The sequence below is a fragment of the Durio zibethinus genome, chromosome 18 (genome assembly GCF_047325235.1).
Source record: "Durio zibethinus cultivar Kanyao isolate XHJ-2024 chromosome 18, ASM4732523v1, whole genome shotgun sequence".
Lineage (NCBI taxonomy): Eukaryota > Viridiplantae > Streptophyta > Magnoliopsida > Malvales > Malvaceae > Durio > Durio zibethinus.
In genome coordinates this window covers 13,152,132-13,176,974 of record NC_143179.1, presented here as the reverse complement: position 1 = coordinate 13,176,974, position 24,843 = coordinate 13,152,132, and the positions used below count along the sequence as shown (strand labels likewise).

The 24,843-nt window shown below is 30.0% G+C and overlaps 1 protein-coding gene and 2 pseudogenes across 2 annotated transcripts; 2 read left to right on the top strand and 1 right to left on the bottom strand.

The window, feature by feature from the left end:
• Positions 1-3,665: 3,665 nt before the first annotated feature.
• On the top strand, positions 3,666-8,928 carry LOC111300578 (nuclear transport factor 2-like; annotated as a pseudogene). The gene is made up of 8 exons (XR_016329523.1): positions 3,666-3,851; positions 4,636-4,870; positions 4,966-5,204; positions 5,285-5,462; positions 5,634-5,756; positions 5,840-5,905; positions 7,971-8,034; positions 8,242-8,928. The product of XR_016329523.1 is annotated as a nuclear transport factor 2-like (transcript).
• Positions 8,929-15,962: 7,034 nt separating this feature from the next.
• On the top strand, positions 15,963-18,812 carry LOC111299666 (ninja-family protein AFP3-like). Its single transcript, XM_022894996.2, has 2 exons — positions 15,963-16,806; positions 18,253-18,812. The coding sequence occupies exons 1-2, from the start codon at positions 16,188-16,190 to the stop codon at positions 18,663-18,665; spliced, it is 1,032 nt and encodes a 343-aa protein (XP_022750731.1). The 5' UTR covers positions 15,963-16,187; the 3' UTR covers positions 18,666-18,812.
• A 1,402-nt stretch (positions 18,813-20,214) lies between these two features.
• LOC111299665 (LRR receptor-like serine/threonine-protein kinase RPK2 pseudogene) lies at positions 20,215-23,985 on the bottom strand (annotated as a pseudogene).
• Positions 23,986-24,843: the final 858 nt, after the last annotated feature.

Genomic DNA, 24,843 nt, shown 5'->3' with positions numbered 1-24,843 from the left:
CATTAATGAATCTATGTATTAATGAACCTAATTAACTATGCATGAATGTACTTTAACTATCCATGAAATTAGACATTCATGAATTTATCATATTTATAAACTCAATTAATTTTGAAAAAATATATTTCATGTTTCGTGTCATCTAAAATTTTGAGTATAAATTCATATTTACTATTAATTAATTAATTATAAATTAATCAAATCCAAAATGGATAATTCTAACTATTCATGAATCATTCATAATTATATGATATTCATGAATTCAATTAATTATGAATAAATGTACATATTTACTAAATAATATAAATACACAAAAATCAAATCATGTTGATGATTTCTTATCTGACACACTAACAAAAGTTACATTGCCTCCGGACTTATTCCTTGAATAATCTCTAATAAAAAATAAAAAATGAGATAAACTATAAATCAATAATATACCAAACAAAAATTATTTAAAAATCAAATTATTAAAAATGTTACTAAACCTAACTTAAATTTTGTTTTTGATCACAAACATAATAGGAAAATAACCTATAATGGATTAGCTTGAAATAAAAATAATATAATACTAATTTCATTCTTTAACACAAATTCTGCAAACAGACAAAATACAATACAAGCCTTTTTAAATGCAATCTAACCTTACTAATATAGGTTTTTCTTCTTTTTATTGCAGTTTGACATATGGAAGAATGAATAAGTACAGTCATAATCAATCTTACAATATAGCAAGCCTGGATATCAAATTACCAAAACATTATTCTTCTTTTGACAACAAAGCTTTAATTTAATTACTAAAGATAGAGCTATTTATACTACATTTTCCGTTGAATTACATAATTACATGAACTTTTTTTTCTTACTATAATATTTTTTTCTTACTATATTTATAATATGAATTATAAATTTCAAATTGTATTTTTTATGCAAGTTTAATCCCAATCAAAATTGTTTAAACAATATGATTACAAAATGATATAAAAACCCACAGCAACGCGCAAGATGTGAGATTAGTTGAGTTCTAATTTTATAAACATAAAGGGTAATATTTATGAATAAAAAAGTCTTATATCCTTCCATGTATATCAAATAGAATGTGATTTCATAGGTAAATAATAAAAATTATTAATTTAGAATATTTCATTCCTCTACCTAAGTCCAAATATATAATTTATAATTTTCTTAAAAAAATGATAAATTCCATCTTAATCCTTCAATTTTGATCTTAATTTATCTAAAGTCCATTAGTTTGAAAACCATAAACGAATGTGGACGAAAATTGAGAAATTACGAACTTACCCAAACAAATGAAACATTAAATCGATCCCTTTTCTTGTAATCATATCCTCCTTCAACAACGAAATCAAACTGATTGGGCAGAACAGAGGCAAGCTAGGAGAATCACTTTGTTTGCTGTAGAGATCAACTTAATTTCTTCACCATAATGTTACTTCCACTCTTTTAGCTATGGAAACACAACGCTACAAAATATATATATATATATATATATATATATATATATATATTGCATGCCTTAGTAGGGAATTGTCTGCAGACGTGGTTGAGTAAACGCCACTTCTTCCATTCACATTCAAATCTCAAAGAAACTAAACCCTAACTTGAAAGAAAACCAACGCCAAAACTATGTTTTTCTCTGAGCTATTTTGCTCTTCATTTGCTTCGTAACAAGCTTTGATTCATTCTGTATTTCAATCATATAAAGCATGCCTTTCTTCAAAACAAAAAATCAGATTTCGTCGACGAATCGGTTTAAAGAAGTCGAACAATGGAGAACTCACTGCATGGAATGTTAATAACTGGTTCAAAACTTGCTCAAGCTCACTGTTTTGGTTCTAAAATCCGACGAGAAAAAGAAACTTTAAGGGATCAAGGAAGAGAAAAAGAAACTTTAAGGGATCAAGGAAGAGAAAAAGAAACTTTAAGGGATCAAGCCACGGCAAGTCAAAGCAAAACAAAATAAAACAAAAGCAGAGCAAAAATAACTTTCTTCTTCTTTTTTTTTTTTTTTTTATAATTCGTTAAACAAACCAATATATAATTCCTGAAACAGATGCAGTCAGCAATGAAAAACAAAAAAAAAAAAAAAAATTGGTTTCAGGCTTAAGAAATTTTCAAGGAGTTTGGATTTATTTGAGAGATGTGGAAGTATATGAAAATGAAAGGAAAAAACATCTTGGTTGTTTTGGGAGCAATAACATTTTAAGGGGAGGTTATGTTTTGAGGCTTAGATCTACCAATTTTTACGGAGTTTTAGGAGTTTTACTGTGCCAGCTTCACTCCTTCAACAAAAACTCTCATATTCTCTCTCAAACATCCAACATTTCCCAATTTCAGGTACCTTTCATTCCGTTTTTCCTCAGATCATTTTATTTATTCTCTTTTCCTATCCTTTCTTGAATCTTAAAAAAAAATAGGAATGTTTTTTTTGTTTTGTTTTTACTTACTGGGTGTTTGTCAAAGTTTTGTTTTTACTTACTGGGTGTTTGTCAAAGTTTTGTTTTTTGTAGTTATTTCTTCAATCAGTCATTATTATAAAGTTTTTAATTTCTTTTTTTAATTAAAAACTTGATTTTCTGTTATGGATTCTTTATGTTCTTTCAGTTTATAGTCTTAATGCTGCCTAAAATGTTGCTTGATTTATTAAAAGCTGTTGGCTTTTTCCAATAGGTATTTCTCTTCTTTTTTTTTTGTATTTAAGGTTTTTATTTTTTTTTCTGAGCTACTTGCTGTTTGGATCCAACGAATGTGCTACCTTTTCTTCGAAGATCTACCTTTTTATTTATTTATTTATTGTTTTTTGATGAATACTTAGCTTAAGGCATTGAATTGTTAGGATTTCCATGAGAATGTACCAGTCTATTTTTAGAAAATGTAGGTAAAATAATGTAAATTAAGCCCTATTACGATTTTATTGTGCTTTCATCATATTTGGTACATAAGCTTATAATAAGATAAAATAAAATGATATTATGAATAGAATTAGATTAAATAATGTCATCATACTTTGTGTTTGATATATGCAATAATTAAGATAAGATAATTTATTTATTTATCAAAATAATTCTTAAAATTTATACAATTTAAATTATTAATATAATTTTAAGGGTAATTAAACATATAAATTTAATGTCATAGATTAAAAATAATTTTTTTCACTTTAAAAGAATTGAATAATCTTATGTTAAGAGGATATTAATCCTCCTTGCAATCTCTATCCCTCTCTTTAGATACAAATCAAACATGATATAGGATAATAATCATCATATCTTATCAATAATCTTATACATCAAACATGACTTTTATAATTTGAATTTTTAGAAAAAATTGTTGGTATTTAGGCTCTTTTTAGCAAATTTTAATGGCAATACTATACTTTGAATTTTTAGTAAAAATTGTTGGTGTTTAGGCTCTTTTTAGCAAAATTTAAAGGCAATGCTTTTTAATTTGCTATCCCTTTTTGTTTCTTTCGGCCTTGTTATTTCAATTTCCTGGTGCATTTCTATAGTTTTCATACTGCCTGAGTGGTGTAAAACTGTTCAGGCTCAAGCTCAGAGGATGTAGTTTAGGGGGCAGTCTTTTTTCATTTAATCTTGAAGATATTTTCTGGTGGTAATATACTTTGTGGTATTTTCTTCCAGCAGATGGCATTGGAAACAGCTACTCCCCCAGTTACTCACAGTGCCCAAGTTGTTGGAAATGCTTTTGTTGAGGAGTATTACCACATTCTTTACAACTCGGCAGAATTGGCTCATAGATTCTATCATGATTCAAGTGTGCTTAGCCGGCCGGACTCCAATGGTGCGATGACATCAGTGACAACCATGCAAGTAAGCTTCTTGGGTTGTGTTATTACTTTTCGATTTTGTTGTTTTAGTTCTAAGAGTTTCTGTTCATTCAACTTTAAACATTTCTTGTGAACCTTCAGCATGCACGGTGTACTTTTTTATCAACAGATGGTCTTTTGTTAGGTATTGCATGGTTAAAGGCTGTATAATACAATGTTTATGATTTAGGTGGCAGTAATTTGAGCATTGGTGCTTGAGTCTTTAGGTTTTTTATCAATAAATTGTTGTGGAGTTAAACTTTTCTAAGTTCTAAGTATAACACCATCTCATAGAAGTGTGATTCTTTATTTTGGCAATAAAATGCGTGTTATGCTCTATTCACGTTTTTTGTCTTTATATGCTGACACATGTTTATATCTGCTGCTATTATTCCTTCAATAATAGTATTAATTTAGCTTAGTTGGTGATTGATGTATTACTTTTCTTTTGGTTTTCATAAAAAAATAAAATAAAATCAGGCATAAAAATGTCTCAATTTTCTGTTGATTGTAATGTTCGCCTCTGATTTAGAAAATCGCCTATCTATTTGGTAAAACTTGAACATAAGAGTATCCAATTTGGTAAACACGGCAAATCAGTCACTCACATATGCTCGCTCTCTCTCTCTATAAAGGTGTTTTCTATTTTTGGAAGTTGAAACTGCAATATGAGCCTACTTTTAAGATTCCACTAACAAACAGTGTTTAGTTGTTTACTTATCTTTTGCTATAATTGCTTCCAGTATCATCCAGTGCAAAAACATTCGAAAATCGCTTTTCTTGAACAGGGTATTGATGAGAAGATTCTTTCCTTGGATTACACAAACCATAAGGCTGAGATTAATACTGCTGATGCTCAGAAGTCTTATAAAGAAGGGATAACTGTGCTAGTAACTGGATGTCTAACGGGCAAGGATAACTTCAAGAGAAATTTTGCGCAATGTAGAAGATGGTGAACCCTCTGAGAATCATAAAGTTAATGGTGTTGTGATGCTCCTAGAGTGCCTTCAGCACCAGAACCTGGTAAACTTGTATTGTTTCTTATTTTGTTTTCTTATTTTTCTTTTCCTTGTGTTTATTGAGATTTCTTTCAATATTCTTTTAATTTTTGTTTCCAGAGCCTACTCAAGTTCTGGATCCTTCTGCGCCTGATCCAGCAACCGCTCTTGTGGACGAGAATCAACATGTTGCTGAGCAAGTTTATGAGCCATCAGACCAGGAAAGGCAGTTGGTCAATGAAAAAGAGGCCGTTTTGGAATCCCAGTCTCATTCAAATGGTAACGATATTCCCATAGTTGTTGAATCAGCTTGTTCTTCAGCCCAAGAGGTTATTCCAAAGAAGTCTTTTGCATCAATTGTGAGTTTATAAATGAATATGCTCTATTTGCCAGTATTTGCACCCAGTTGCTCGTGTAAGTTTCTTAATTATTGTTGTAGGTAAAAGTAACAAAAGGGGGTTCAGGGCCAACTAGAGTCTATGTGCCTACTAATTCCCCAAGAGTGACACCCAAGAAAACTGAGAGCCAGCCTATTGTGTCTGCAGCACCTGCTCCACCCGAAGCATCTGCACCGTCTAGCATTGATGCCGCTGAGAGTAACAGCATTCCTGAGGTGTGTGTGTGTGTGTGTGTGTGTGTGTGTGTGTGTGTGTGTGTGGATTGTTGAAGTACCTTTGAGTGAATAAAAAAATATATTCTGTTTCTCTACACTAGTAATGTGTGATGTGAAATGATCTTAAAATGTTTTCAGTACGAGTAACTGTGCATTAACTCTGTTTGACTCTCAGTTGAGGGCCATTCCATTTACATTCGAAACTTGCCCTTCAATGTGACTTCTGCACAGCTGGAGCAGGAGTTTTAAGAAGTTTGGACCAATCAAGCAAGGGGCTGTCCAAGTTAGAAACAATAAGGTTGGTTGCCTCGTTGAATGCATAGATAATATTCTTTTTCACTTACATTCATTTGTTCATAGTTATACACTCTGTTTCTGCAGCAACAGGGATAGCGTTTTGGTTTTGTTGAATTTATGTCTTTGGGCTCCATGAATGATGCAATTCAGGTATGGCATTGTTTATTATATATCAAAGAATGTTTCAAATTTATCAGTTTCTTTCAGTCTGTACTTCTTGCTTGCCCTTGTTATAAAGCAAGGTTTTGAAAGTTACATGAGATGAATTACATATTCTTGAGACCCCACCCCCCACCTCAACTCTTCCAACCATTAGGGGCAACAGATTTTTGTCAAGTGCATCTTTAATTTTTTATGTTACTTCTTTTTCTGTACAAGTTCCAAAGTAGGACAGTGCAACTTTGTCTGCCTTCAGGTACTAATTAGCTTCTCAGTTGATTACCTAGATTCAAATTCTGTATAGGACCCATGGAGCAGGCATCAAATAGGGCTAGTTAAGAGCAAATCAACCTTTTTAAGTAGTCTTTTTTCTTTTTCCTTTTTTCAAACTTCCTCGCTTTGGCAAAACATACAAAAAATCAATACTCAAAAATTGTTGAAGAATCAGATGCATGGTAATATCAGTAAAAGATCAATGCTCCTAATTTGTTTCTTCCATATTTTTCTTTGGTTGAATCCTAATCATTTGGGCATTAATATGCAAATTTCATGTAGTCCAAGTGTCCAAATCTTCATTTAGATTTTTGTTCTCCGCCACTTCCCCATCCTATGTCTCCTTATTTGCATACATGTACAGTGCCAACTAGAGACAACGTTACCAAAACCTTTTCATCGGTTATCTGCTTAACAAGTAATCACTTCATCTTTGAGAGCTTGTTGGCATTGTCTCTTTTATTCAGATTTGCTATAACAATAGATGAAAATTTTCATGCGTTGCATGTGAACTGAAGTTTGCATTACAAATTGATGAATGAACTAGGAAAATGAGTTCAGCATGGCCAAGGCTCTTGTCTGGAAGGATACTGGTCAGATTCTTGGATTTATGAATAAGATTGACAAAGTTTTCTGAAGATATACAGAAATTTATATCCTTTATTAAAAGGAAAAACTCGCTTGTGAATGAAAGAGTAACTATCTCTATAAGTTAGTGATCTTTTTTAGATATGTTCAGGTTCATTTAATATGAGGCTCTATTGGCCTGCTATGTGCGATATGGGATATTGTAGATTAATTTTGAAACGCCTAGTGTAATATCATGCTTATACATGCAACGGTCATAAAGCATGGCAACTTATCATTTATACAGCTAGGTCTCATATGTGATATGGCTGAGCTGATGCTTACCTGGTCTGTCTCTATCCGATGAAACTTTAAAGTATGGCACCTGATTCTTTAGATGGGCCGCCCGTATCAGAATCATATCATTTACGCAGTTCTATGAAGATAGCTAAAAGATATTGTATTGCTTGAAATGGTTATTACTATTGTATACATCACATCCTTTCAAAATTTTATGTCCACCTGAGTTGTTTTGTTGATTATGGCAAGATAACAATATTTCCCTTGCTTACCAGACGTATTGGTTTTCCTTCTCAATTCGCATCTTTGTCGTAGCTAGCTGATCCCCACCATTATCTTCTATCATAGCTACAAATGCTAAACGTGACAATGATTCAAATCGAATTCGATTTAATTTTTTTAAATAATTTATAATATTATAAATTTTCAAAATTTAATTCAAATATGATTTGATATTTTTTGAAATTGATTCAATCTATTGAATTTTATCAGTTTAGTTCGGTTCATCCAAATTTGAATTTTTTTATATTATTTTAATATAATTTTTATTATATTTAAATGAATTTAGATATAAAATAATTATTTTGTTTTATAAAAATTTAAAATATATATATAAACTAATAAAAATAAATAATTAGGTTACAAATATTTTTGGTTTTTTTATTTCTCAATCTAAATCTAATTAAAATATTTAATATTCAAACTTAAACCAAATAAGAACAAAACAAATCCAAACCAAACACTATATTTTGAACCAATTTTTAGTTTTTCGATTTTTTTCTCACCCATAACAAGTGCTATACTTAAAATGTCATCCCTTGCTTGAAACGTGCCATTTCCTCGTTATGGCCATCTTCCATTTGAAGTTTACAGTTTTGAGCATTGGGCTTATTGAGTAATAAACTTCAAAATTCAGGCTTCACCAATTACAATTGGAGATCGTAATGCTGTCGTGGAGATAAAGAGAACTTCGACTAGAGGTAAGCAAAAGGTCTATGAACTTATTGATATGCTCATCCTTTTATTGATTAGAATATAAAATTTCCCTTGAAATCTCTGCAAAGTTTGTAAGACTAGGGAAAAATGGAAATAATGTTGATTAATTTGTGATGGATAATGTTGAAACTGCATGAAGTATAAAGATCAGACTTGTCTGATGAAGTTGTCCATGCTGCTGTTTGTTACAGTTGGTAGTGGAAGAGGCAGCTTCCCTTCCGGAAGAGGAGGGTTCCGAAGTGACAGCTTCAGGAGTCGTGGAAAACAATGGTGGTAGCCGAAGCTTTTGCCGGAATGAATATGGAAACCGTGGTGAATTTTCTGGTCTACCTAGAGGCTCACCTGGGCGGGAAGGGAAAGGGAGAGGTGGCTTTTAAAGTGGACCAAAGTAGACTTTCTGCATCTACTAGAAACCCAATAGAGTACAAAATTTTCTCGGCAGAAATATTTTTTTTATAGGGTTAGTTCTCAACATTTTGGACAAATTGGAGTCAGTGACCGTATCTTAGTAATTGATTTGATGCGGAATTGAATGTTGGAATGAATTGGAGCAAATGATAAAGATGAAAGGCAGAGTTTTTACATTGATGGAAATCACAAAGTTTTTATCATGTGGCAGCTGTAAGGGGATGATCCTAACTTCATAATAGATGGAGACTTTTTTTTTTTTTCTTTCACTAGGTAAAACTGTCTTTTAATTGTTCAAATGCATATGATTGTTTTTATGGTATTTTTCAGTTCATATTACTACCTTATTATTTCTTGATTAATGCTAATAGTCGCATAATGAGAGTACTTACAAATAATATAGATATGATAAATAACAGATCCACGAGCTTTTATCTTTCGAGTATTAGCTCTTTTCTTCAAGAATTAGATAGCTCCAACTACTTAGAAATGGATTATTATTATTATTTCATATGCCGTGAAGATTTTAAATTTTACAAGTAAATTAAAAATTATTATGTGTTTTTTATTTTATTAAATTTTATTTTTTAAAAATTATTGTTTCACATATAATGAAATTTTAAAATTTTATGAACAAAATTTTAAAAAATTATCATGTGTTTTTTATTATATTAATATATTTTTAAATATTTCTTAAAAAAAATGTATAAATGTTTTAATTAATCGTAATGTTTTGATGGGGTGTGATATATATATATATATATATATATATATATATATTAGATATAACCTAAAAAAGTAGTAATTTTATGGATGAAATTTAAAAATTTTATCAATAAATAATTTTTTGAGTATATCTTTTTCCACAAATTTAAAAATACACTCAAAACAGTTAATTGATGTTTGAATTACTAAAATTAACGTTTAAAATTATGAATTAAAAAATATTTATATATATAATGTCGTTTTCAACCATAAAAATTCAAAAGAAATTCAACTTTGTCAACCATTTGCACCTGCCAGTGCCATTCCTTCTTACAGATAATCAACAACGACTTTGACATATCAATTCCAACTATAACAAAATAAATATATATATATATATATATAAATTATCAAATGTAATGTTACGTATTTTTCAGTCAAAGATAGCTGCTACTAAATGATGATAGTAACCTTAAATTTTAGAAGTAGATAAATAAACAATTTCTCTCATTTTGTGGAAAGTTTACATTATAGACAGGACTAATAAAGGACCACCGGCGTTGGAACCCATGATCTCTAATATGGAGTGGAACGGTTCTAATTGATTGAGCTAATACATCGTTGTTGATTATATGGGAGATTACTTTACTATAGAGTATTTATTTTGTTAAAGTAAATGTTCTTTAGCTCAAAAAATAATTAAGATAAAAAGGGCTCCTTTTGGATTTATTAAATCAAGAACTTTCATTAACAAAATATTACAATTTAAAAAAAAATTAATGTTAGATAGTTGTTATAGTATATTTTTAATTTCATTAACGATAATAAAAAATTAACATGTGCCTTATTTTATAATTATAGCTTAAAAATATATATATCATATTATTAATTTTACTAATAAAATTTAAAAAATTTACTGTAAATATATTTAATAATTTAAAAATATATATAGAAGTAACCAAAATGGAATTTGCATAAGAAAGAAGAATAACAGCAGAAAATTCCAAAGCTTTTGCAATTGCGTCCTTCCGTTGGAGAGAACAAAACATCCAAATATGCATTGTCCTTTGGCTTTCACGTTTTGCTTTTGTCATATAAACATCGAATTCAACATCTCTCCTGTTCTTTTATTGGGTAAAGAAGTAATTGAACGTTATCCATCTCCATTTTTTAATTTTATTATTATTTTTTTAATTTTACTAATTTAAAAACAACAAATTAATATAAATTTACCGCTAGCATTATCAAAATTAAAATAAATTATAAAATATTTAAAGTTTATTATTTTTTAGTGATAAAGAGTTTTGCAAAAAATTTAAATGAAATTCATAAAATTTACTATTAAAATAATTAAATCAAAAATCAAAATAGATAAATTAAAATATTTTATTACATAGATAAAGTGTATCACATTTGAAAAAAATAAATATATTTTGATATATTTTTTAAATAGGCATTTTTTTATTAAAATTTACATAATTTTTAGTGTTGAATAAATAACTATTAAATTTATATTATAAATTATATTTTTAAATTTTTTTATATATTATTGATTTTTTCAATAAATTTTATTAATTTATCAATTTAAAATTTTTATTAAAATTTTATCAAATCATTTTTAATTAAAAATTTTATGAACTTTACCTAACTAACTTTATTTAAGTTATGCCCAAAAAATTCTTTAAGTTTTATCCAGTGTTTTTTTATATCGATTTAAAAAATTTATTTAGATCAAGTTTGAAGAATTCATAATAAGAATATCCTTTTACAACTTCTAAAAGAATTCAAACTTAAGCAACAAAAAAACCTAAGCTCTCTTTGTCATTTAAATTAACTAAAATTTATACTTTTGGGTTTATTATTGTTACTACTTTTTATTCTTACTTATTCTCCACTAATATAATATAAATATCTAATAAAATATTAATATATGTAAAAAAAATTAAATAACATCACACCATTAATTATCATGTCAATATTAAAAAAATTTTCTAAAAAATTCAAAAACGTTCAAAAAAATTCTGAAAATTTTTGAATATTTTTGAAATATTTTTTAAAATTATAATAATTCAAAAATTGAAATATTTTAAAATTTAAAAAATATGCAAACTTAAAAAATTAAAAAAAAAATCTGAAAATTTTAATTAAAAAAATCCAAAAATCTTGCAAAATTTTCAAAAATGAAAATTTTAATAAAAATAAATTTTTTAAATGCAAAAAAAAAATCCCAAAAAACTTTAAAAATTGAAAGTAAAAATATCTAAAATTTTTTGAAAAAATCTAAAAATTATGAAAATTTTTCATTTTTATGAATCTTAAAATTTTAATTTCTTATATAATTTTTGAATTATTCAAAAAAATTTTGTATTTTTCAAAAAATTTTAATTAGAAAATTTTTTTAATTTTTATTTTCTTCAAAATTTTTTAATTTTTTAATATTTTTTAAAGAATGTTTCAGATTTTTTAATATTTTAATATTTCAATTTTTTTTAAAATCTTTTAGAATTTAAAAAAAATTAGCTTTTTTAAAAAAATTGTAGATTTTTTAATTTTAAAAAATTTTCAAAATTTTTTTTTTAATTTTGATTTTAAGTTTTGTGATTTTTTTAATTTTAAGAAAATTTTATTTTTATTCAAATTTCCATATTTTTAATTTTTCAAAATTTTTTTAATTTTTTAGATTTTTATTAAAATTTATACATTTTTTAAAATTTTAAATTCTCAAATATTTTTAATTTCTATAATTTTAAAAATATTTCAATATTTTAATTTTTTAAAATATTGTAGATTGTTTTAAAAATTTTTTAAAATTTTTAAAATTCTTTAAAAATTTTTTAACACTAACAAGATAATTGATACTATGATATTCATTGAACTTTTTTATATATGTTGATATTTTATTGGATTTTCGAATTATATCAGTAAATTGATTAATAACATTAATTTAAAATATCAAAATAAATAATAAAATTAAAATTTTATTTTTTTAAATATACTGATAAAAAATTATAATACATAAGCTATTTTATTTTAACCCAAAAAATATAAGAAGTGAATTAAAAAAAATAAAAAATATTCTGATGGATAGAGGCATTACAGATCACTTCTGTCTCCCATGAACTCCTCAACATGTTGCTCTTTTTCCCCCCGCAACTTGACAGCCTGCTTAGCTGTTTTCCTGCAACTGGATTTCGGCACGTGCACCTCCTTACAACTTGGAGCCACGTGTCACGACCCAGGTCACTAACCCAAAAAGTCGTTCCCTCGAGAGAAAAGTAAATTCGAAAAAGTATGCAACTTGGGTTTTTGGGCCCCACTCGCCGATCTTCTCTGATTTTTTGCGTGTTCTACGCAGATTCGTATGCCCCCTCTTTTTTTTTCCTGTATTGTTGTCTTTTTGACTTTTCCTTTTTAATAGTTCGAAGTAAAAAATTATTTTATTTACCCCGAATAAAGATTTTAAATTTTGCATAAACGAAGTTAATAAAATAATTTTTTTTAAAATATATTTTAAAAATTAATATAAAAAATATCATTTTTTTAATTTTATTTATAAAATTATAAATGACATCATTAATATATCAAAATTAATTCTTCACAATATTAATAATAATATCCACAATCACATATACATAAAATTTATACACATCTTATACCGTATTATCTTTTTTTTTTAGTTTTTAAAAATTTTAAGATGAATAAGTTATTCCAACTTTATATTAAGATGTATACGTTAAGTAGGATCCATATTAACCTTTGTCTATAAATATTAGTTAAAAATAATTAAAACATTGTTTTAAACATTATATTTAATAGATTTTTTTTATTAAATTTAAAAGAAAATAATATTTTTATTTTTATTTTTATTTTTTAAAATATCACCTTATGTTATTAAGCATCGGTTAATTTTTTTCTATTCAAAATCATCTCATTTATTGAATGGTACCAAGTAGTAAGAATTTAAATAGAGGAAATTTCTCTATTTGATTATTTAAATATATTCTAATAAAATTTTTTATTCTAATTTTGTTAACCTAGGATAATTTTTTCTTGGGTTGAAATGTTTTTATTTTTGAGTATTGAAAAAAGCTATATTTTGAAAAAAAAAAAAGATTACAAATATTAAGAATTAAATTTTAGATTTATTGAATATTATTTTTTAAAAATAATTTTATAAATTAATTAAAATAAAATTTATATTTATTAAAATACTATATTTGAATGATGACGATGATATGCATTAGAAGAAATTTATTTAAGACCAAAAGATTTGAATCTAAGGCTAATCCATTAATGACACCGATTTTGACCACCAAAGAAGCAAATAAAATTTAAGTTCACCCTGTAATGTATTTATTTATTAATTTTTTATCTTTCTACATCTAAGTTTCACTTGTCCTATCTTATCAGATATAATTTTCAAAGTTGGAATATTGTAAAATTTTGAAAGCAATAATTGATATTTTGATAATGATACCAAAACGTCATGTCAAACTCAAAAGAGTTGTGTAATGATTTTTCTTGATTTAAGGGGATTTTCCTCTTGTTGGATGTCCCCTTTCTCAAAATCAATGAATAATTATTACCAATTTTACAAATTTACTCAAAACAATTTATATTCTACTTCTTTTAATGAGAAATTAAAATGATGCAATAAATTGCTATATAAAATTGATTCTATTGAAAGTTTCTTGTATATATCAATACATCCTAGTTTTATGTAAAAAATTAATGTTGAAATGTATGATACTTTTTAATTATTTCCTCAATTAAAAATGTGATGTTATTTTTTTTATTAATTAGTCTTTGCAATTTATTTTTTTATCATTTTTTTCATGTATTCCAAAATTATATTCTCTTTTTTTAACACATCACAATTTTTTGTATTTTAAAATTATTTTTTATATTTTTATTTTTGAAAATAAAAATTGTGGAAAATCTATTTTTACAAAATAAAAATTTAATATTAAATGAACAAAATTCATTTTTTAAAAATTTCATGAAAATGAAAAAATAAATATTAGATATGGATGGAGTAATTTATTTTTTAACAACTTCTAAATTTAAAGATGTAAAATGAAACTAAAATATATATTAATTTTTAAATTAAAATTTTCTCTTTAATTTCACACTTTCAGAAGAATTAAAGTTCATAAGATAACAAAAAATATTATTCTTACTACATTGCATAAGATTAAGATTTAATTAAAATATTCGGTTTTCTTATTTTAATTCAGTAATTATTCGTGGGTAATTAATTAAATACCCATGGATATTACATTAATTACAAAAAACCACAATGATTACGTGTCAAGTAATTGTAGCGGGTACATGTCCATAAACAGACACGTTCAGACAAAAACCTTAAAAAGAAGAGTTGTGACCCACGTGTCACTTTCTCTTTCTCACATCGGCTAAATTTTTTTTTGGCCACATCATCATCAGTTAAAGCTAAGTCCCGAAATTTTATAGAAAAAACAGAAAAGGTCTTAATACTCTTACATCCCTGTAGTTTAGAAATTTTGCAAATATATCCCTTCTTTTGCATTCATTTTTAATATGAGATTATACAATAAAATATATAATATAAAAATTATATAAAAATATTAAAAAATATATAATTTAATATTTTAACAAAAATTTTATATGAATTTGATAAAATAAAAAAATATATTTCATGTTTAGATTATTGATATTAATTATGATATAATAATTTTAATATTTTACATGTATTTAATATAAAATAAAAATTGTATAAATATACGAATGATCACATAAAAAGAGAAAAAATTTATTATTTACACAATAATAGCAGGTAATTACACATATTTCTACCTTTCCTTGTCAATAAAAAAAAGATTTCAATAAAGTTTTTTAAGTGAAGTTTATGATTTTTTTTATTAAAAATGACTAAATAAAATTAAAATAAAAAGGAAAAATTGAAAAATCTTATTAAATAGATTAGGTGTATAAATTTGAAAAAAATAAATATTGATATATTTTTTAGATAGGTATTTTAGTAAAAATTTTGATAAAATTTTTATTGTTGAATAAATACTTATCAAATTTAAATTATAAATAATATTTCTAAAAATTTTTATATTATTGATTTTAATATTGAAATTTATCAATTTAATAGTTTATATTTTTTATTAAAATTTTTATTAAATAATTTTTAAGAAAATATTTTATAAATTTTATCTAAAAAATTTCACCTAAATTTTGTCCCCTTTAAAATAATATTTTTAAAATTTTAAAAACTTTAAAATATAAAGATATATTTTCCTATGAATTTATTCCATTTTAAACATAAATTGATTTTCTTTGGCAAAAAATTGATTTAAAGAATTAAAATTTCAAATATAATTATTTTATTTTTGAAATATTATTTAATGGAGTGCAATCCACACGTATCAATGTCTCAAATGAAAAACACTAAAGTTATGGGGTGTAAATAAAAATGTCAAACCACTTTAACTGCAATTTCCCCAAAATGAAAGATAAATAGCTAAACAGATAAGCCAAGGACAGATTTTTTTTCTCCTTCCATTGACACGTGGCAGTAAGACTCCACATTTTAGTACGACACGTGTGATAAGGCAAGACGACAGAGTTATGTTTAAAGAAACGAATGACGTGGCGACATCTCGTTCGAAGTCACCTTAGGTTTCTTGTTTTTGTTTGAAACAGCAACATGGGGGGGTCATTTTCTTTCTGTCGCGTGCTCTTCATGTCCGCCACGTGTCTTTTTTGCATGACTCGCATCTTCTCGATGGCATTCTTGTCATTCAATCCACTTGTTTTCCTTTCTTTTCTTCCTTGTTTTCCCTTCAGTTTCTTGAGGATTTCTTTTTTCTTTTTTTTTTCCTTGATTGGTTTTTTTAATGTAAAAAAAATGAGAACTTTGAGGTTTCCTTCGGGGTCAAGATTTCATCTTTTCAAATAATGATTTCATGTTTTATAAAATTTAATTTCGTCAATCTTTTTCTTTTTTTAGTTTCTGTTGATTTTGGTTTGTTTTTCAATGTCGAAAGCTGAGGATTTTGGAAAGAAAGAAACCCAACAAAACATTTCCATGCAACCGGCCAATCTTCCAAGGGATCTACTACAAAGATTCATGTTATCAAAGAACCATTTATCTCACAGAGATCATGAAGGAGAAGAAAATGGTGAAGAAGAAGAGAAGATTGAGTTAAGCTTAGGACTTTCATTGAATGGTCGTTTTGGGGTTGACCCAAGAGCCAAAAAACTCACTAGATCATGTTCAATACCAGATTTCATCAACAACTCAACAAAGAAAGACACTGATGAGTCTTCTTCTTCTTTGTTCCCCATGGCTTGTGGTTCTCTTGTGAGGACATGTTCTTTGCCTACAGAGACAGAGGAAGAGTGGAGGAAGAGGAAGGAGTTGCAAAGTTTAAGGAGAATGGAAGCTAAAAGAAAGAGATCCGAGAAACAGAAGAACTTGAAAGCTGTAAGGGAAAGGAATAGAGGGGGTTTTGCTAAAGAGAATTGTGAAGAAGATAAGGGAGAAGAGGCTGGTTATGGCGCTAGTTGGGTAAATGGTGGTTCACAGGGTTCAATTGGATCCCAAGGAAGTGGTTCCTCCGGGATATCAGAATTTGAGAGCCAACCAGCTCAAGGTATCAAAAAATTTTGCCCCCTTTATTTTGCTCCTCAAAGAAAAACTTTTTCTCATGTTTTTAGTTTTGATTTGTATGTGTGGAATAATGATGTTATTTTTACTAGTATTCATGTCCTAGTATTTGCTATTTGATCTTGACACTGGTCAGGCAAGTGTTTGTTTTGTCCTTTTTTTTTTCCCCCTAATTAATAGTGATATGAAAGGCATGAAAACTGAGATTCTCTTGCCATCATAAGTTAAAGGATTCTTTATCATGTTGAATTATACTCAATTTTCAGCATTTCACCACTTTTAGGCTTGATTAGGGTGACATGTTTGAATTGTATTTAGATGTAAGTCATTTGGCTTGACTGGTAGGTTCATGTGGTGTCTATGACTGATCTTGGATTTGCGTAGGATCTTTGCTCTTTAAAAAAAAAAAAAAAAAAAAAAAAACTGTTTTGATATTATTCAAAATTTTGATTGTTGATGATGCTAGACTAGTTGTCTAGTAAAAATGCCATACGTAAAATTAATCAGATTATAGGAATCTGTAACAGTTGTCTCTGAATGCTTTTCTTTTAGGTTCTTGTTTTCATAGTTGACTGGTCATCTTTGAATTGCTGTTATGTTATAGTTGACCAAAGGATATCGTAGTTTTTACCTACGATCCGATGATAAACAATGGAAAATGAGGTTAGGACATTAGTTAAAATTGTACTTTACTTCCTAAGATACAAATTAAATCCAAGTGAAGAATAATGGAATAAGTGGCAGTGGTTTATTACTGTTCTTTATACTGCTTCCTAGTTTTAGTAAACAAGAGTAAATAGCTATTTTCTGGAGTTTGAAGTTAGTGAATATCATTTGGACCTGCGGACATGGAAGTGCCTATTTTTCCATTCTTCTAGGCGAAAATCGGCTTCGTGATGAGGTTTAAACGGAAAGGAAGTTGTAGTATCTGATAATGGTATAGGTGATTCAGGAACTATTTATTGGCAACCTCGTCAGGATCAATAAAGCTCTTGACGTAACTTCGTGCTTCCTTTGAGCTTTTTGATAGCTTAAAGTCTAAATTTGGCCTGGAAGGGTGAGAAATATGTGCTGGAGACTGAAAACTAATTCTACTATCAGTAACAAAACTATCATATCTCAATTCTAACTTCCTCTGCCAATGCCTTTCGATAAGATCAACAAATTTTCTAGTTGACAGAATGAAATGTGATGTGATCATCTCATTAGAAAATGGATTTTGGTATTTTTATGCTATGAAGCCTATGAAGGGAAAAAAACGCAAGGAGCAGGTTATTGATGTTATGCTTCTACCTCTAGTAAATTGCTGATGATATGATGTTGGATAAAGTACGGTGCCAATATGACCCTGCGTAGTGATTAAATGGCTTTGTTTGTTGTTATCTTAATCTTGCATTCAGCTTGAGCTCACATATATTGCATTAAATTACAGGAGCTTACAAAAACCCCCAAGCAAGAAGCCCTACTAGTGTGCAATCTGCAGCAGAGACCCAGCAGAAACCGATCATCATCCCTGGAAAAATCATGGCTCAAAAATCAGAAAAGTTAGCCGGAGTTGTGACGAAGAATCAGCCTTGTCAATCAGCAGTAGCTGAAGAGAGGGTTAAGGAAGTGGTGAGGAACATTTTGGAGGATATGCCTTGTGTGTCAACAACTGGAGATGGTCCCAATGGGAAAAGAGTAGAAGGCTTTCTTTACAGATATCGAAAGGGTGAAGAGGTGAGAATAGTCTGTGTTTGCCATGGCAGCTTCCTCTCCCCAGCTGAATTTGTCAAGCATGCCGGTGGCGGTGATGTAGCACACCCACTAAAGCATATAGTTGTTATCCCTTCTTTACTTTTCTGATGCAAATCCATGAAAAAGGAGGAATGCAGAGAAAAGGTTGATGAATTTTCTCCTTTATTATTTTCAGAATCACTTTTTCTTTTATTCTGGACTAGGCTATTAACTCTTTTTAGAAAATGAAGCTTCTCTATGGAAAATTCAAAGACATCTGATCTGAACTATTCCATTCTCTCTTCAATTCAATCCTCATTCAGAACAAAAAAATGCTCCCAGTAGTATCACATGGTAAGTGAAAGGAATCCTTGGATCTCCTTCACTGGACATCAGAAACAGCAGACTCATCAATGGAAAAATTGAAGTGAAAAGAAGATGCATTTGGCAAAACCAATTATTCAAGACTTTTTTTAAGAGAAAGAAAAAGAATTGAAGGTTTCAAATACATCCAGAAGGAGCAGGCATCTAAGTGCGAAAAAAGGAACAATACAATGGCATAGTTATCGCAAACCTGACCGAAAATGGCATTGTTATGATGGGTGGGCAGCTGAGTTTGATTGCTCCATTTCATGCACTATGATATGATGCAATACACAAAAAATCCACGACCACTATCTTCTGTTTATACAACACAGGATTCTTACAACATAAATCCTGAACCTCATATTCTATAAAATCTTAGGATTTTGTCTTCACAAAATGTCTAATACGATTGGTTTCAAAGCCTTTTCCTCTAGCGGTGGCATTTGGAGGCTGCTATGACACAAGAAAAACCATCAAACTGGAACTGTGACCAATTGCCTCAATGGAATCTCAAGTGTAAGAGACCCTGCTTTAGCTTTAAATCTCCCACATAATGGAAAAACGTCGTCCACCATAATCAATCGTTTCTTTTTACAACTCTACCAAGTCAGATAACTATTCATGGAATGCATTTGCAACGGCGCAAAGTTATTAATTTAAGGATGAAATCTTGCAACAGGAAACAAAACATCCTATTATTTATTTCTTAAACTTGGTCATAGGGGAAAAAGAAGCTTGGACAGAGAAAAGTGCTGCAGATCACAATGCCATAATCTGTCGATTTTAAGGCCCGAAATTAAATGTACTAGCCTTTGAATTTTGAAGATTATCTGATACACAGATTATATTTGCACTTTAGGAGGACAACAATACCACTAGGCAATGGAATCATGGTACAAAATTAACATTTAGTGGAAGCATTTGTAATCAAAGCCGTCAACAGTTAGGCGATTGCAGTCTCATAATAAGAAAGAGGTTGTAGATACTCCCCAACCTGCTAAATACCATCTCTTAAAGATACTGCATGAACCGACTAAGTTAAACTCTAAATTCCATACTTGAAAAAAATTCTCATTGCTTATTATCTAGTCTTCGAATGATTCCCTAAAGCAGGACGTTTAAACTGTATAGGCCAGATTACTTAAGAAAAGCAAGTTGAATTTCTAAGATGTTAGCATTGCCTAACACTTCATCATAATGGAAAATTTCCAGCGTATAGTTTCCCACCCTGTAACTTCAACTGTTCAGCATCACTTCTACAGTTGCACAAAGGACGTTCACAAGAGAGGATATTTGCATGACACTGAACTGGTAAAGAGGAAAACTATTCTATTGTTTTATTGGACATCAAATGAAACTCAGATACAAGTGTACAACTTGGATAAAAATATATATATCTGCATTCTTCTGCAGAGTCATCAGTAAACCCCTATCGCATCAGAAAAATGGGGGCAAAACTGTATTACAATTTACAGGTGGGAATAACTACAGCTTAGAACTCTACCAAAGGGCAGCGAGGGACTATGACGGAGTGTGGGGCTTACCTCCTAGAAACACTAACATGATGGGGGTTGAAGTTGCTTCAGCCGTCGTACTACTTGCTTCATTGTAGGTCTGGTAGAGAGAGAATTGACAGTACATACGACTGCCAAGTGCAGAACTTCTACCAAGTCTTTCTAGGGACCTGCATCCCATAACCCTGCAGTGAAGAACTCCTTGGCCTGACCTTGTCGCAAGAGCAAGCAAGACCACTGAACAATGTTGAAACCATTTCCATAAGGAGAAAACGAGGGATCTAAAGCTTTCTTATCTGAAAGCAACTCAAGGAGCACCACCCCATAACTGAAAACATCAGCCTTATCAGAAACACGGCAAGTCATTGAATACTCCGGAGCAACATACCCACAAGTTCCAGCAACACCTATGGTAGCATGAGTTTCAGAAGTTCCCAAAAGTCTGGCCAAACCAAAGTCTGATAAATATGCATTGTAATCATTATCCAACAAGATATTGCTGGGCTTGACGTCACAATGGAGAATACATGGGACACATTGATCATGTAGGTAGGCAAGAGCATGGGCTATTTCCAAAGCAATCTTGTGAAGTATCCTCCAATCCACAGCTCTTGTGGATCTCTCATGAATAAACTTCTCTTAGTTACCACCAGGCAAATAATTGTATACAAGGAATGTCTCTGTTTCACTGGCATGATAACCAATTAAAGTAATAAGATTTGGGTGGCGCAACCTCCCAAGGATTTTTATTTCTGCATCAAACTGTTGAAAGCTTTGAAATCGTCCAATTGCAAGCCGCTTTATTGCCACTAAAATTCCAGGTGAGATCTCAGCTTTATAAGTTGACCCAAAACCTCCATTCCCAATACAGTTGCTAGCATTGAAATTTCCTGTGGCCCACACGACACTGTCAAATGTCAATGGGACCCCAATGTTTGTGAAGATCGTCACTTCTTTTTTCGTGGTGCTCATAATTTTGGATTTTGAATTCCACTTCCTGATGTAGAAGAATAAAATAACAAGAGCCAGAAGAACTGAAACAATAGATGAAGCAGATGTTATTGATGCTATCTCAATGGAATTGAAACCACTGTTTCTGTTCCTTTGGGTTATGGATTCCAGTGGTGATGCAGCATAATTTTGTGAATCACCCGCTGTTGCCTGATCCGAAGATGGCATTAAGGTGTACACATGGCAAGGCTGTAGAAGAGGGTTTCCAAAAGACTGCTGCATTTCATCAAATTGTTAATTGATGGCAGTCGCCCACACAAGTTATTGAAGGACACATTGCATGCAGAGAGCATGGTAACATTTGCCAAACCAGAGGGAATATGCCCAGAGAGTTTGTTGTTAATGAGCAGAAGAATAGTCAAGCTTCTCCAGTTGACCAGACCTTCAGGAATTTCACCAGAAAGAGAATTTGAAGACAAGTCCAGGGTTCTAAAGATTGCAACTGCCCAAAGAACGAAGGAATAGATCCGGACAACTTGTTGCCAGACAAAGAAAGATGCCTGAGATCCTTCATCTGGCCAAAACTGATTGGAATCTGGTCTTGTAACAGGTTCCAGCTCAAATTAAGAGAAACAAGTGAAATTAAGTCGCCAACACTAGGGGGAATGGGCCCAGTTATTTGATTCACAGACATATCCAGCAATTTCAGAGATTTGCAAATTTTACTGATTTCTGCTGGAATCTGACCAGACATTGTGTTGTAGCTAACATTAACAAAAAGTGCATCCAATCTGTTGCAGTTCTCAAACAAATTCTCAGGAAATGGTCTGCGAGCAAGCTTTCTCCAGCATAAAATGCATAAGAAATCTGTTTCCCTAATCTTTGTGGCGCAATTGGCATTGAAAAAACACTGCCAGTAAAGTTGTTATGTCCAAACTTATGAAACACAACAGGACCACCATCTCCTCCAAAAAATTCAAAACACGTTCCAACCTGAGCTTTACTTGCCAAAAATGATAAATATGCGGATGTTGGGCTGAAGGGTTCAAAGGAATATGAATCTGAGGTAAGAACATCAGGGCATCCACGGTTGTAGAATCTAGGGATTGAACCTGACAAGGAATTTTCACTGATGTCAAACACACTCATACAAGGAACTGCAAGTTCCTCAATAAGCTCTCCAGTAAGGCGCTTATTTGAGCTTAAGTCAAGGTACTGCAGCTTCTTGCAGAGACTAAGACCAATAGGAATTTCCCCAGCAAAAAAATTTTGAGCCAAATTTACCATCTCCAAGTTATCACAAGCACCCCAATCACTTGGCAAGTTGCCCTCAAGCGTTGCCTTTGGAGCCCATAATACCCTCAGCTTTGAAAGCTTTGTAATTTCATCAAGAATCCCAGCTTGATAAAAATTAAAATCATCATTGCAGAACTTGAATCCCCTTTAATCATATGGATTAAACATATTTGAAAGCACAAGCCCAGTCAATCCAGAACAATTCCCAAGCTCAACAGGTATCGGACCACTCAAACTATTACTCGAAACGTCCAACACTTCAAGATTCTCAAGCTGACCAAGTTCATGTGGAATCCCTTCCTCCAACAAATTCGTATACAACAACAGTGACCTCAACTGACTACACTTCCCCAAACTAGCAGGAATCTGCCAGACGAAGTACTTCCCCGACAAATCCAAATGCTCAAGCTTACAACCTACACCAATATCAGCTGGCAACAACCCACCGAGTTGCGTAAATGACAAGTAAACACCTCTAAACCTTCCAACAATTCCGGGAATGGTTCCATTCACAAGATTACCAGCCAAATTCAATATCTCCATTTGTTCCGAACTTGAAAGCCAATTGGTATCTCTCCACTAATATTATTAAAACCCAAATGAAGAACTCTCAAATTCTTTACCCCAGAAACTCTAACAGGCAATGACCCAGATAACAAATTGTTCTCTAAATTAAGTACTTCCAATTTCTCCAACTCCCAAATTTCAGTAGGAATTTCACCACCAAATCTATTAAAAGGAAGTGATAAAATTCTAAGTTCACTCAATTTCCCAATAGAAGGCAACAAATTACCAAACAAACTCCCACTACTTCCCCCACAATTCCTTCTAATACCAAATCCGTAAAATGGAAATAAACTATATTCAGAACAAGAAAACGAAACAGAAGCAGCAGTATTTTTGAAATTACCATTTTTCCCTTTTCCATAACCAGTTATGTTAAGAGATAAAACCTTGGAGCTTTTGTCACATGTAACACCAGACCATGAACAGTGATGGGAAGTTTCGGTCCAAATAGGTAAAAGCCCTGAAGGATCCGAGACAGACTTCTTAAACTCAAGAAGAGCAGATTTGTCTGAAGAATTATCATCCAAAACGACACAGTTTAATACACAGAAGAAGAGTAACAAAAATGGCTGCCACTTGATATCTGAGGCTGAAAAAGAACCCATTTTTTTAAATACCCTTTTCAAAGGGTACTCTAAAAACACATAAAAAAAAGCTTCTTTTTTGGTTCTCTCTACAAGAATTTGAAGATGGATTATCTGGGTTTTTCTTCTTCTGGCTTCTGGTTTGGGTTTTTTAAAACCCTAACCCTTATTTTTTGGGCTGTTTGGACAGACATGAAAAACTAAATAAAATGAAGGAAAGAGAGGGGGAAAAAAAAAACAGCAACGAAAGACGCGTTTTACCCCCCTTTTTCTCCGTCTATCGATTTTCTATTTATTTTAGTTTAGGGGAAAATTATGAACAGGTATGGAAAGGTTTGCTTTATTTATGTCAAACTCCGTAACTTTTGCTTAATTTTTAATTGAGTCCTGATTTGATTTTTTGGAATATATTTTATGTTTCCTTTTCCAAGAATAATGGACAATATTTTAGGGCTGATTGTAATGAGTTTAGTTTCAAATTGGTTTGATTGGCATTTTGAAGAGATAATTTTGGTTCATTTGTGATGGAAAGGTTTGCTTTATTTATGTCAAACTCCGTAACTTTTGCTTAATTTTTAATTGAGTCCTGATTTGATTTTTTGGAATATATTTTATGTTTCCTTTTCCAAGAATAATGGACAATATTTTAGGGCTGATTGTAATGAGTTTAGTTTCAAATTGGTTTGATTGGCATTTTGAAGAGATAATTTTGGTTCATTTGTGATGGAAGTAGATGAATAAAAATTCATTTATAACTTTTTTATTTAATTTTATATTGTTTATATTTTTCTTTTCTTTTTTTTCATACAATGTCCTCGATGATAAAATATACGATACAGCAAATGGTAAATACCTCTTAATTTTATTATTTTTGTTTAAAACGAAAAAAAAAACCCAATTTTCATTTATTGCTTTTAGCAATATTTATTTTTTTACATTCTTTTGAGCACATAAAAAAACGTTAGTAAATGATGTAATTCATTTTTTTTTCATTTTTTTATTTCATAAATTTCATCATCTTATTTCGAG